This window comes from Mustela nigripes, chromosome 1, assembly GCF_022355385.1.
Source record: "Mustela nigripes isolate SB6536 chromosome 1, MUSNIG.SB6536, whole genome shotgun sequence".
NCBI classification, from domain to species: Eukaryota; Metazoa; Chordata; class Mammalia; order Carnivora; family Mustelidae; genus Mustela; species Mustela nigripes.
Window position 1 is genome coordinate 100,684,997 of NC_081557.1, and position 12,825 is coordinate 100,697,821.

Here is a 12,825-nt window from a genome sequence, read left to right on the forward strand (position 1 = left end):
CTCAGTTCTCGGAAGGCACCTAGCTGTATGCCAGTTCTCATGGTATTCCCCTGCGGTACTTGGTACTTGCTTGAACACGGTAGGTCCTCCTGGTAAACAGTAAAGATGTTGTCCAAGATCTCACCACACAGCCCTGTAGGAGACTGAACGTGCAGAATTTAACTGAGTCCAGCATTTTCCTGTGTCGCCCTCTACGCGTTACGTGTCTCCCCCACTCCCTTGTGTGCATGGATACTTGCAAGCCTAAGTCGCGTTTATTTCTGTAGCTAACAGCACAGGAGGAGAATCATGAGGAAATCATGCATGATAATAAGCAGACTAATGAAAATCCATTTCTTACAGGGCCTTGGAATGTGACTTTTAAATGAAGGTGATTTATAATTTTTCATTCTTAGTTTATTTAGATTAGTATTAAAGTATGATTTTGTTTCCTGATAAAAAATCTCCAGCTAATAGTGGAAGAGGGCACCTGGGTGGCTCAGTTGGTTAAGCAACTGACTTCAGCTCAGGTCATGATTCCGGAGTTAGGGGATCGAGCCCCACATCGGGCTCCCAACTCCATGGGGAGTCTGCTCCTCCCTCTGACCTTCTCCCCTCTCATGGTCATTCTCCCTCTCAAATAAATAAATAAAATCTTTTAAAAAATAGTGGAAGAAGCTTGCTTATAAATATACAGGGTGGCAGAGAGAACATGAGCCTGAGCTTGGTCTGCGGTCCAATAGCACAGTTCATAGTTGCTGCGTGTTGGTTACCTTCTTCCCACACCTTTCCCAGAAGAGCTCAGAAGGACCAAAATAAGCAGATTCCACCCTCTCTTTCTGCCCTGCGCTCCTCTCTGGCGGATGTACTAACAGGCAACAAAATGGACACATTACGTGACAGGAGACACAGCTAGCACTCCTAGAATTAGATGGTTTGCATCGTTAGAACTAATTGAAAATGAGGATTTTTTTCCTCCCAAGTTTTTATTTAAATTCCAACTAATTAACATACAGTGCAAAAGTAGTTTCAGCTGTAGAATTCAGTGACTCAGCACCTGCATACGACACCCGCTGCTCAGCACCACAGGTGCGCTCCTTCATCCCCATCACCTGTGTCCCCCACCTCCCTGCCACCTCCCCATCAGCTGGTTCTTTCTAGTTAAGAGTCTGTTTCTTGGTTTACTTCTCTGTTTTTCCCCCCGTGTTCATTTGTGTCTTTAATTCCACATCTGAGTGAAATGGTACGGTATTTGTCTCTCTCTGACTGACTTATTTCCCTAAGCATTATACTCTCTGGTTCTATCCATGTTGTTGCGAGTGGCAAGATTTCATTCTTTTTATGGCTGAGTAATATTCCACCGTGTGTGTGTGTGTGTGTGTGTGTGTGTGTGTGTGTGTGTGTGTAGACCGCATCTTTTTTACCCATTCCTTAGTCGGTGGACGCTTGGGCTGCTGTTGCGAGTGACAAGATTTCATTCTTTTTATGGCTGAGTAATATTCCACTGTGTGTGTGTGTGTGTGTGTGTGTGTGTGTAGACCGCATCTTTTTTACCCATTCCTTAGTCCGTGGACGCTTGGGCTGCTGTGAACATCAGGGCACATGTGCCCCTTCGAATCTGTAATTTTGTATCTTTTGGGTAAATACCTAGTAATGCTATTGCTGGTTTGTAGGGTATTTCTATTTTTAGCTTTTTGAGGAACCTCCATACTGGAAAATAAGATTTTTTTTTTACCTGAAACTAATATTTATGTAAAATTTGAACATCCTCACAGAGAACTACTGTTTAGTAGCAGAATAAACAGAAATAGTTTCCTTCTGTTTTCAGACCTGCGTCTGTATTTTTCTCCTTCTTTACAAGGAAATCATTGGTGGGATGCTGGATATAGAACCAAGACTCTGGAGGAAAGGGATCCGGGAAAGCTTTGAGGATCAGAGGAAGAAAGCCCTGCAGTTTGCTCAGTGGTGGAAACCATTCGACTTCACCAAAAGTAAAAAATGTTGAGTCATACCTTTCATTTTTTAAATTTCTTCTTCAGATTCCTTTCAGTTTTATTTCCATTGTCTCTAACTACACTACTGACCTTATGGCCAGAGGAGAAAAAGTCACGCGCTGGGTCTCAGACACCCACGCATCACTGGGTCGTGTTTCCTGTCTGCCTTGTCCCGCAGACTGCACTGTAGTGACTGGGCAGGGGGGCCCCGCCCACGTTCCTTTTCTGTACCTGCTACGTCTTGTGTTCTGAACTGTGCAGTTGAAGACGTGGAAAGACTTTTCTGAAAAATTATCTGGGAGTTGTAGCAGATCATTGGTTCAGAGGGAAGTGGGTCTACTTCAAGGTTGTGAAGACTATTGTCTGAATTCTCTTGAATATTTTAAACCAAATTGGCGTATTCAGCGGTAATTGCAATTTCTTTTCACAGCATCTTATAGAAAGGCTCTTACTTTTCTACCAGTCGTCACGGCTTTTCTATTTTATTAAAGGAAAAAGAATGTCCCAGGAATAATAAAGAATTCAGTGAAGCATAATGTGTTCATGATTTGTTTTTATTTCTGGATTTTTAAATAGTGTCTTTGAATTTGGGGAATTTTAAAAGGTAATTGTTCCAAATAACACAATTGTTTGGGTTTTGAAAGTTAAAAATTTAAGCCAAGCCGTCACTTTGGGATTGTATTATTACAAAATCATAAGTAATGAGAGTATTCTAAATGTCCGGAGCCCCATCTGTTGCCTTGCACTTGATCTGAGCTGCTTCATTTTTCCTTTGTTCTCACACTTGGCGTCAGTAGGAAGCCATGTACTTATAAAATATGACCATGCTGTAAGAGTGCGCCTATTTTTTTTTAACATGGAAGATATTTCTGTTGTGACTGGTTTTCAAAGATCCTGGGTTTTGGAGCTGACCGTTGACATCTGGTCATGAAATGTTGATGACCTAGAATCAGTGTGGTGCATACTGCGGAGTAAATGCTAACTCTCTGCGGGTCTTTTCCACGTTGGCATCAGGCTCTTTCCTGGGTGTGTTAAAAAATGTTTATGTCCCAACTGTAGTTTTAAAATTTCACATGTAAGTTGAAGTTTAATGGTTTCCATTTCTCAATATTTGCAAGTTGAATTTAATTATAATTATCAGATAGATACTTAATAGTGTTGTAAAGTAAGTAAAGACTGCTGTTTCCAGATTCTTGAGCTTTACTGCAGGGCCTTAGAGGAATGTATAATGATTATTTATTTAATCTGTGAGTTAACAGTTGTTTGCAGGGCACTTTGTTTTGTGCTGGTAGCGCAGGAATGAAAAGTACTTCCCCTCCTTTATGGTATAGTCTAGTGGAGAAGGAGAAACGTACATAAATAGTGTCAGCACAAGAGAAGTTCTCCCCTGCTTTTTAATTTAAATTCAGTTAATTAACATATAGTGTATTATTTGCCCCAAATGTACAGGTCTGTGGTTCACCAGTCTTAAACAGTTCACAGCACTCACCATATCACATACCCTCCCCAATGTCCATAACCCAACTACCCTCTCCCTACCCCCCATCTCCCAGCAGTCATCAGTTTATTTTCTGAGATTAAGAGTCTCTTATAGTTTGTTTTCCTCTCTGGTTTGTCTTGTTTCATTTTTTCCTCTCTTCCCCTATGATCCTATTGTTTCTTTTTTTTTTTTATTTAAAAGAAACAAACTTCATGATTCTTTAATTTTTTATTATGTTAGTCACCATACAGTTTTTCGTACAGTGTTCCATGATTCATTGTTTGTGTAAAACACTCAGTGCTTCATGTAATCTGCACTCTCCTTAATACCCATCACCGGGCTCACCCATCTCTCCACCCACTCTCTTCTAAAACCCTCAGTTTTTAAATTCCACGTATCAGTGAGATTATAAGAAAATTGTCTTTGTCTGACTTATTTCGCTCAGTATATAATACCCTCTAGTTCCATCCAGATCGTTGAGAATGGCAAGATCTTATTTCTTTTGATGGCTGCATAGTATTCCATTGTATATGTATCACATCTTCTTTATCCATTCATCTGCCTATGGACATCTGGGGTCTTTCCGTAGTTTGGCTACTGTGGACATTGCTGCTATAAACATTGGGGTTCATGTGCCTCTTCGGATCACTACATTTGTATGGCCAACTAATCTTCGACAAAGCAAGAAAGAACATCCAATGGAAGAAAGGCAGTCTTCAACAAGTAGAGTTGGGAAAATTGGACAGCCACATGCAGAAAAATGAAATTGGACCATTTCCTTATACCACACACAAAAATAGACTCCAAATGAATGAAAGACCTCAATGTGAGACAGGAATCCATCAAAATCCATGAGGAAAACACAGACAGCAACCTTTTCGATTTCAGCTGCAGCAACTTCTTTCAAAACATGTCTCCAGGGGTGCCTGGGTGGCTCAGTGGGTTAAGCCTCTGCCTTTGGCTCAGGTCATGATCTCAGGGTCCTGGAATTGACCCCCACATCGGGCTCTCTGCTCAGCAGGGAGCCTGCTTCCTCCTCTCTCTGCCTGCCTCTCTGCCTACTTCTGATCTCTGTCAAATAAATAAATAAAATCTTAAAAAAAAAAAAAAGTCTCCAAAGGCAAGGGAAACAAAAGGGAAAATGAACTTCTGGGACTTCATCAAGATAAAGAGCTTCTGCACAGCAAAGGAAACTGTCGACAAAACCAAAAGACAACGGACAGAATGGGAGGAAATATTTGCAAATGATATATCAGATAAAGGGCGAGTATCCAAAATCTATAAAGAACTTACCAAACTCAACATCCAAAGAACAAATAATCCAATCAAGAAATGGGCAGAAGACAAGAACAGACGCTTCTCCAAAGAAGACATCCAAATAGCCAACAGACACATGAAAAAAGGCCCACATCACTTGGCATCAGGGAAATACAAATCAAAACCACAGAGAAATACCACCTCACACCAGTCAAAATGTCTAAAATTAACAAGTCCGGAAACAATAGATGCTGGTGAGGATATGGACAAAGGGGAGCCTCTTACACTGTTGGTGGGAATGCAAGCTGGTGCAGTCACTCCGGAGAACAGTATGGAGGTTCTTCAGGAAGTTGAAAATAGGGGCGCCTGGGTGGCTCAGTCATTAAGCGTTTGCCTTTAGCTCAGATCATGGTCTCAGGGTCCTGGGATCGAGCCCCACATCAGGCTCCCCGCTGAGCGGGGAGCCTGCTGCTTCTTCTCCCACTCCCCTGCTTGTGTTCCCTCTCTCACTGTCTCTGTCAAATAAATAAATGAACTTTTTAAAAAAGTTGAAAACAGAGCTACCCTATGACCCAGCATTGCACTACCAGGTATTTCCCCCAAAGCATGAGAAGTCCTAATGCAGGTTATATGCTAAATGTAGCAGAGTGCAGTGCTGAGGGACTATTTCACATCTCCTGGCTGAGTGGGGGACGTTGCTTCCTATTTTACTGAGAAAATAGAACCACATCAAAGAGATTTCCAACCACATCTCTCCGCATACCTGCATCTGTGCCTGTGTACTCTACTTTTCCTCAGGCAACATAAATTATTTTGTTGTTCTTATCTAGGTCTGGTCCACTCATTTATGTTCTGGATTTCATCCCTTTACACCTACTCAGTTGCCCCTACTCTCCCTGTGTTATTAGGCTTTTCCCTCTCTGGAAGATTATTCCTTTTAAAATAAAAAAATATTTTACAACCACAAACTCTGGCATCATATCCCCCCTAGCCATATTTCTTCTCCACTCAACAGCAGAACTCATTTCAATGATATCTGTGTCTTCTCCTTCCATTCTCCTCCTGTTCTCAGTTAGACTTCCTCCTCCCCATTCTACTAAGACATCCTCCCTGAACCTTCCCCACGGGCAGATCACGTGATGACTGCTCTGTGTTCCCCTGGGTCTGTCGGCAACGCTGATGCACTTGAGGCACCTCCTTGTTTCTAGAGCAGTGTCTCTTATTTCTCCTGCTTCCTGACTGGTGGCCTTCTACCAGCCTTCTTCACTGGTTCGTCTTCATTTTCTCAGCCGCTAAGTGTGGAAATGCCCATCCTCAATTCTTTGCTCTATACACTCTCTCTCTCAAGGTAATGCCATCATTAAAATGGTCTTAGACATCATTTTTAGATTAGTTCATTTATCCAACAAATATTTGTTTTCTGTATGCCAGTTACTGTTCTGCGTACAAGGAATACATTAATGAATAAAACAAAAATTCCTTCTTTGAGGAGTTTACATCGTATCAGGGAAGATAGACAGTAAACATTAGATATGCTAAATAAATTATCCAGAAACTGTCAGAAGTGGTAAGTGCTATGGTGGAACAGGACAAGTAAAATATCTCCCAAATTTACGTCTTCAGTTTGGACCTCTTCATTGAGCTCCAGAATTCTATATCTAAATATCAAGTTGACCTCTACTGTATGTTATCTGTAAGAAGGATTTGCAAATTCAACTCCTGATTTTCCTCCTGTTCCAGTTACTTATAACAACTACTTTATTGTATCTTGTGGTTTTAGAGGTGAGGAATTGGATTAGGGCTTAGCGGGATGGTTCACCTCTGCTTCATGGTATTTGTGAGACCTCAGCTGGAGTGGCTCAGACATCTGGAGATGACTGGGGACCATATGTGTAGGGCCTCTGCTCTTCGTACAGTGTGTGCTGGAGCTCGAGTAGTCGAAGTGGTCCTTCACTCCCAAGCCTGGTGCCTGGACTAGAATCACTGGAAGAACTTGGGACAGGCTGCTGACACCCTCTTCTCATCCGGCAATTTAGTGTAGTTGGGCTTCCTATAAGGCTTCTCATTTCTGTCCCAAAGGATGATTCCAAGACACAAGAGGTAGAAGGTGCCACTGTCTTAGGCCCTGGGACTGGAAATCAGCACAGCTTCATTTGGCTGTATTTGGTTTGTCACAGCTGTCACATAGCCCATCTGCCTTCCACAAGAAGGGTCCTAACTCTTACTCTTGGTGGGAGTAGTGTGGCCACCTTTAATCCACCATATTCTACCCTCTGGCTTCCCACATTAAAAATATATTCAGATCCTCCTCCCAAGGAAGTCTCATCCCAGTAGGGCACTGGGCTTAGGCTCAAGATTCAGGATCCCATCTACCCAAGGCTCAGACAGAGATGAGGCTCTTCAGGGCTTCATTCTGAAGAGTCATGAATTTAAGAGACAAGTGTTCTGCACCCCTTACACACACACACCAAATACTGTAGTAAGAAGCAGACAATAACTAGTAGGCACATGATGGAGAATTTGAGGCACACTGCAGTCACTGTTCACTGGTTCTAAAATTAGGTCACGCAGTATGTTGCCAGTTGCTTGATAAGGGCCGTGGTCCTGCTTCTTGCGTGGCAGGGGTGGGGGGGGGGTGGATTCCATGGGGCTTTTTGCTCTGCCCTGTGTACTCTTGGTTCAGTGCTGAGCAAGCCTTTCTTTTTCATGAAGAGGTGAAGACTGATGGTTCCAGTGAAGACAAAGTAACCACATTATCTTCCTGCCTGAAATGACCAGAAAGCAGACAATATACCCGAAATAATGGTTTTTAAGACCTGGTTATCAGGTACGAAAGTATAATGATCCCAAAGTGACGGGAAACAAGTGAGACGAGTCCCGTGATGGCCCTGTGCTGTTGCTCCGAGAGAGATCTCATCTTACGGTACAAGGTGTGGGACTCCAGGCAGAGCTTATGGAACAAACCAGGCAGATCATTGAGGAAGTAGAGCTGTGAGTCTGGGGGGACCAAGACAGCAGGGCAGGTGATGAGAGGAGATCATGTGCACACATGAAGGCTCCCCAAGGCCAGGCAAATGGGCACACCCAAGAGGATTCAAAGTCACATTTCCCATGAGCAGGAACAGATGGTTTCAAGACTGACCAGGATGGGCGAGCACCCATAGTGGTAGTGTGGAGCATAGAATAATTATCTCAAGCCGTAGTCCTGACCCAGCCTTGACAGACCAATCTTGAACACAAGAGGCAGAGGAATCAAGCTGTTTCCTGTATGCAGAACAAAGCTCAAATTAAAGATCCTTTATTGTGTAAAGAAAAACAGTGTGCAGCTTATAACATGTGAAGACGAAGTAAATGAGAATAATAGCAGAGAGGTGGGATGGGGGAAATGGAAGTAGACTTTTGTAAGCTTGCCGTACAGACTTGAAGCGGTACAGGAGGACTTGAACGTGGGCCGTGATAAAGATGTAGTTATGAACTGTAAAGCAGACCCTAAGATAAAAGATTGAGCAGATAGAGATTTGTAGCAGTAAGCCAAAAAAGAAGATAAAATGGAATATAAAATAGTATTTGACCTAAATGGAGGCAGGTGAAGGAAACAAAGTACAGGTGGGACAAATGGAAAATGAACAGCAAGATGATAGAGATGAGCTGAAACATCATAGCAGTAATACTCGCTTTTTATTGCTGTGTAGCAGGTACCACAAACCTACCCTCTTAAAACCACACATCTCACAGCTTCTGGGGTTAGGAGTTGATATACAGCTTGACTCGTGTGGAGTCTGAACTGGGAAAGGATCCATTTCCCCATCCATGTGATCGTTTGCATTATTCATTTCCTTGCATCAAGGACTTAGAGTGTCCATTTTGCCAGCTACCCTATGCTACTAAAGGGCATCAGCTTTCCCTTACCATGGGGGGGTTCCCCACCATGGCCCCTTGCTTTCTTCCCAACAGCAGGAAGGAAGGAGATGATGGCACATTGGCCCCTGACATCTAACACAGCACAATGAAATCGTCACACAAAATTATATACACCCATTGCCATAGGGTCACGGGTCCTGCCCACACCCAAGGGCTGGGGTCACTCAAGGAAGACCACCATCAGAACATAACAGAGGCCACCCTAAGAGTCTGTCCACCAAAAATATGCCACATAACATTGTAAGAACCTTAAAACTTAATTCTTCAACGTCTCTCATCTTATTCTTTGTTGTCTTACGTTTTACTCCTGCGTCCGTCATCATCCACAGGATACCTTGTTACTATGTTGGCTTTAAACACCTAATTCTATTTTGAAGTATTTTTAATGAGAAGAAGTTGGTTTTATATTTATTCCAGTATTTGCTGTTTTTAGTACTCTGCATTCCTTTGAGTTGATCCAAATTGACGTTTGGCATCATCTGGGTAAATGGGCATAAAGTCCGTCTGATTTTTCTTCAGGCTCGCCTCATCTGTTTCCTGCTGTTTCTTATTAATTGATTGATTCTGTAGTGATTTTGTTTGTTCTTTTTGTCCCCCTGCTTGCTGACGTTGTTATAGCTGTGAGTGATCTCCTTAGCTGTTTCTTTTTTATAATCATCTTGTTTTTGAGTTTTAGACATTCAGATTTTTGTCAAGTTTCTCAAGAAGCAATTTAGAGAAAGTCCTTTCTTTTGTGTGAACTTTCTTCTAAGTATGTTCTTTGTAGTTTGCTTGCCTTGTTCCAATTCATTCATAGTTTAATTCTTCACTTATATTTTGCCATAGTGTGTATACAGAGTGGCCAGGGTGTTTCTTTTCCTCTTTTCCTCTTGCTCATACTCGGGGTCCATGTTTCATAATGATGGTTATGGTCTTATTTGTACATAGATACTCAGAAGTATAGTTTATTTATTGTGAATTGTGCCTTTCAGCATTAAATGGGGGCAACTATAGGTCTCTGAAGCATCTCTTATGGTACTGTTGCCAACCCATTAGTAACACCTATTTTGGACTTTATAAGCAATGAATAAACACTGTCTAAAAGGATAGAGTTACAAATTTTTTGAATTTATTTTTAAATATTTATTAGAGCACGCATGTGATGGTGGAGGGGGCAGAGGAAGAGAGAGAATCCTCAAGCAGACTCCCTGCTGAGTAGAGAGTCTGACTCGGGACTTGATCCCAGGACCCTGAGTTCATGACCTCAACTAAAGGCAGAGACATTCAACCTGCTGAACCCCCAGGCACTCTACCCTTGTATCTTTAATCCCCAGGGTCCTTGTAATCCTTGGTCCTTTGGATACCACTTATAATGTGAAGGTAGAACTCTGGTTCTGAATTTATTTATATTCTCTGCTTTGAACATGAATTAATGTTATTACTTATAGGATACATAGAGATCATACATGACACTGGCTCATTCGTTTGTTTGGTGTTGCTTTAATAATTAATTCCGATTTGCCACTGGGTTGCCTGTTGTGACAGCTACTTAGTGCTCTTTAAAGGAACTCAGTAAAAGAAATACTGTTATTAAAATGACAGCTGTGAAAACAATTTTTTATGTGTTAATGTAGTGTTAGGTTTAAAAAGTCAACACTGCATAGTATGTGAAAAGTCATTTAAGTGGGTGTAAAAAAAGGGAGAACTTTTCTCAAATGGAACTATTAGGTGTCCTTTTAAAAATCTTTCAACAATAATGTAAAAGGGAGAAATGAAAAATTAGAGTAACATCACCTCAGCATGGCTGGATAGCACTTAAATCAGTAGGACTCTGCTCTGGATTATGTAGGATGTTGCTGGAACATGTTTCAGTTGAGAGTAAAAAAGGAACCTTACTCTTTTTTCAAACACTAGAATCTGAAGTTTTTGTGTTTGTGTATGAAACTCTTTTGAATTCCTGATGATCCTTTGCTTATTTTTGTTTCACTTTTAAGACAGAACATATCAGAATCCCTGTTTGTGTTTTTATTGTGGTCTCATGAAATCTGTCCTGGAATTTTCCTGAAATTATAAAGATAATACAAAAGGAAGACTATGAAATTAGTCATTACCAAGATGACATCCCAGTGGTTCAATTTGGTTAAACAGATAATTCCTAGAGTACTTTCCTATTTAGATAAAAGCATTTGCTCTTCCAAAAGAAGTTTTAGATTCCTTCCTGGATATTATAACACATTCAATAAGCCAGATATAAGTGGTATACTTCTCTGAACTCAACTAATTAATTTTATCTGGTTTTTTACCCTCACATTTTTCTTAGGACTCTTGTTAGATGAATGACAGTTCACAAATAGCTTGGGGTTGATGGTGGGGACAATGATAGAGTTCTTCAACCTTGCTGAATGCTGTAAATAGCAGCAAAACAATTAGAATGCAAAACCAAAGACCCACAGAAACCATCTTCAAAACAGAGTATTCCCCTAGCCCCCAATTATAATCAGCTTGTAGGGACAAGCTGCTGTCATTAGTAGTACCTGCATGATATTAGCATCTGGACTAAAGGAAGTGGAGGGGAAACAAGCAGGCTAGTAACATCCCCAGGCATAAAAGAACCCCCAAATTGCCAAAGAGTGCTTCCTACAGAGCATGACCGTTTCGTCTGAAAAGAACAGCAGAAACTGGGAACAGAATCCCAGTTGTGGGTGCATGTAATGGCATCTGATGGCTCTGAAGTTAAAAAAAATAAAATACAATAAAATCCTTTGGCTTTTCCCTCCTTTTGAAAGTAAAGGGAGAATTTCTTCATCCCAAACAGTAAGTGACAGAACATTATCTCAGTTAAATCCCATGCAAAGTTTTTAGAAGATGAGAGAGAGTAGGAGCCAAACAATATTCCTACAGCCAATGAGAGTTCACAGACAGACCTGTCCCCAAACCAATGAAAACTAACTCAGTAGTTCAGAATGAGCTTAAAATTTTAAGAAAATTGTAGACTAGGGAAGAAACAGCAGCATATATTAGGACAGAAAGAAATAGCAGAAATGAAATGAGTGAAGAATGGAGGATTTTTCCTTTTTTCCCCCTTTGTTTGTTTGGTTTTTTTTTTAATTTAAAAACAACATGTAGTATATTATTAGTTTCAGAAGTAGAACTCAGTGATTCATCAGTTTCATATAACACCCAGTGCTTATCACATCACATGCCATCCTTAATGTCCATCACCCAGTTACCCCATCCCCCCACCACTTTTCCCTCCAGGAACCCTCAGTTTGTTTCCTATGATTAAGAGCCTTTTATGGTTTGTCACCTTCTCTGATTTTGTCTTGTTTCATTTTTTTCTCTTTTTCCCTGTGATCCTGTTTTGTTTCTTAAATCCTACATATCAGTGAGATCATATAGTAATTATCTTTCTCTGATTAATTTGTTTCACTTAGCATAATACCCTCTAGTTCCACCCACATTGTTGCAAATGTCAAGATTTCCATTTTTTTGATGGCTGAGTGGTCTTCCTGTGTGTGTGTGTGTGTGTGTGTGTGTGTGTGTACATCCCACACTTTCTTTATCAATTCATTTGTTGGTGGACATTTGGGCTCTTTCCATAGCTTGGCTATTGTGGACATTGCTGCTATGAACATTGGGGTGCAGGTGTCCCTTCAGATCTCACTGCATTTGTTTCTTTGGGGTAAATCCCTAGATTGGGGTAAATACCCTACAACCCAATTGCTGGGTTGTAGGGTAGCTCCATTTTCAACTTTTTGAGGGACCTCCCTACTGTAGAAAGGAAGATTTCAATGAGAGCTGCTAACACCTACAAAGGATTCAGGATTTGGAAAGTGAAGACAACCTCAGGAAAAAAACAAACTAACAGATTACAACTTAATAGAAGGATACGATGTAAAGAGGAAAGTTAAAAAAAAAAAAAAAGATTTTAAAGTCTGAAGAGAATACGACGGATAGCACATAGGCTGAACTTCAACATAAATACAGTAAAAAACTTTGAAGAAGAAAATGAACAGAAAAAAAGAACAAGGCCCAGATAATCTCATGAAGGATTTTATTACCCCTTTAAAGATTCAATGATCCTAATGCCTCTTAAGGTGAAAGGGGTCAAAGGTGATAGTGTAGGAAAATCCGGAACTCTCTTCCTCTCATGGACTTACAAAACTCAAAGCACCATATAGATTATTTCTCTCTGGAAAAGATCTTAAAATTAGG

At 40.9% G+C, this 12,825-nt stretch overlaps 1 protein-coding gene across 1 annotated transcript in view; it reads left to right on the top strand.

The window, feature by feature from the left end:
• CWF19L2 (CWF19 like cell cycle control factor 2) overlaps window positions 1-2,509 on the top strand; it is a 140,137-nt gene extending 137,628 nt beyond the window's left edge. The window contains exon 18 of the mRNA XM_059418267.1: window positions 1,841-2,509. Within this exon, the coding sequence (XP_059274250.1) occupies window positions 1,841-1,984 (144 nt within the window). The 3' untranslated portion in view covers window positions 1,985-2,509. The remainder of the gene's footprint in view (window positions 1-1,840) is intronic.
• Window positions 2,510-12,825: the final 10,316 nt, after the last annotated feature.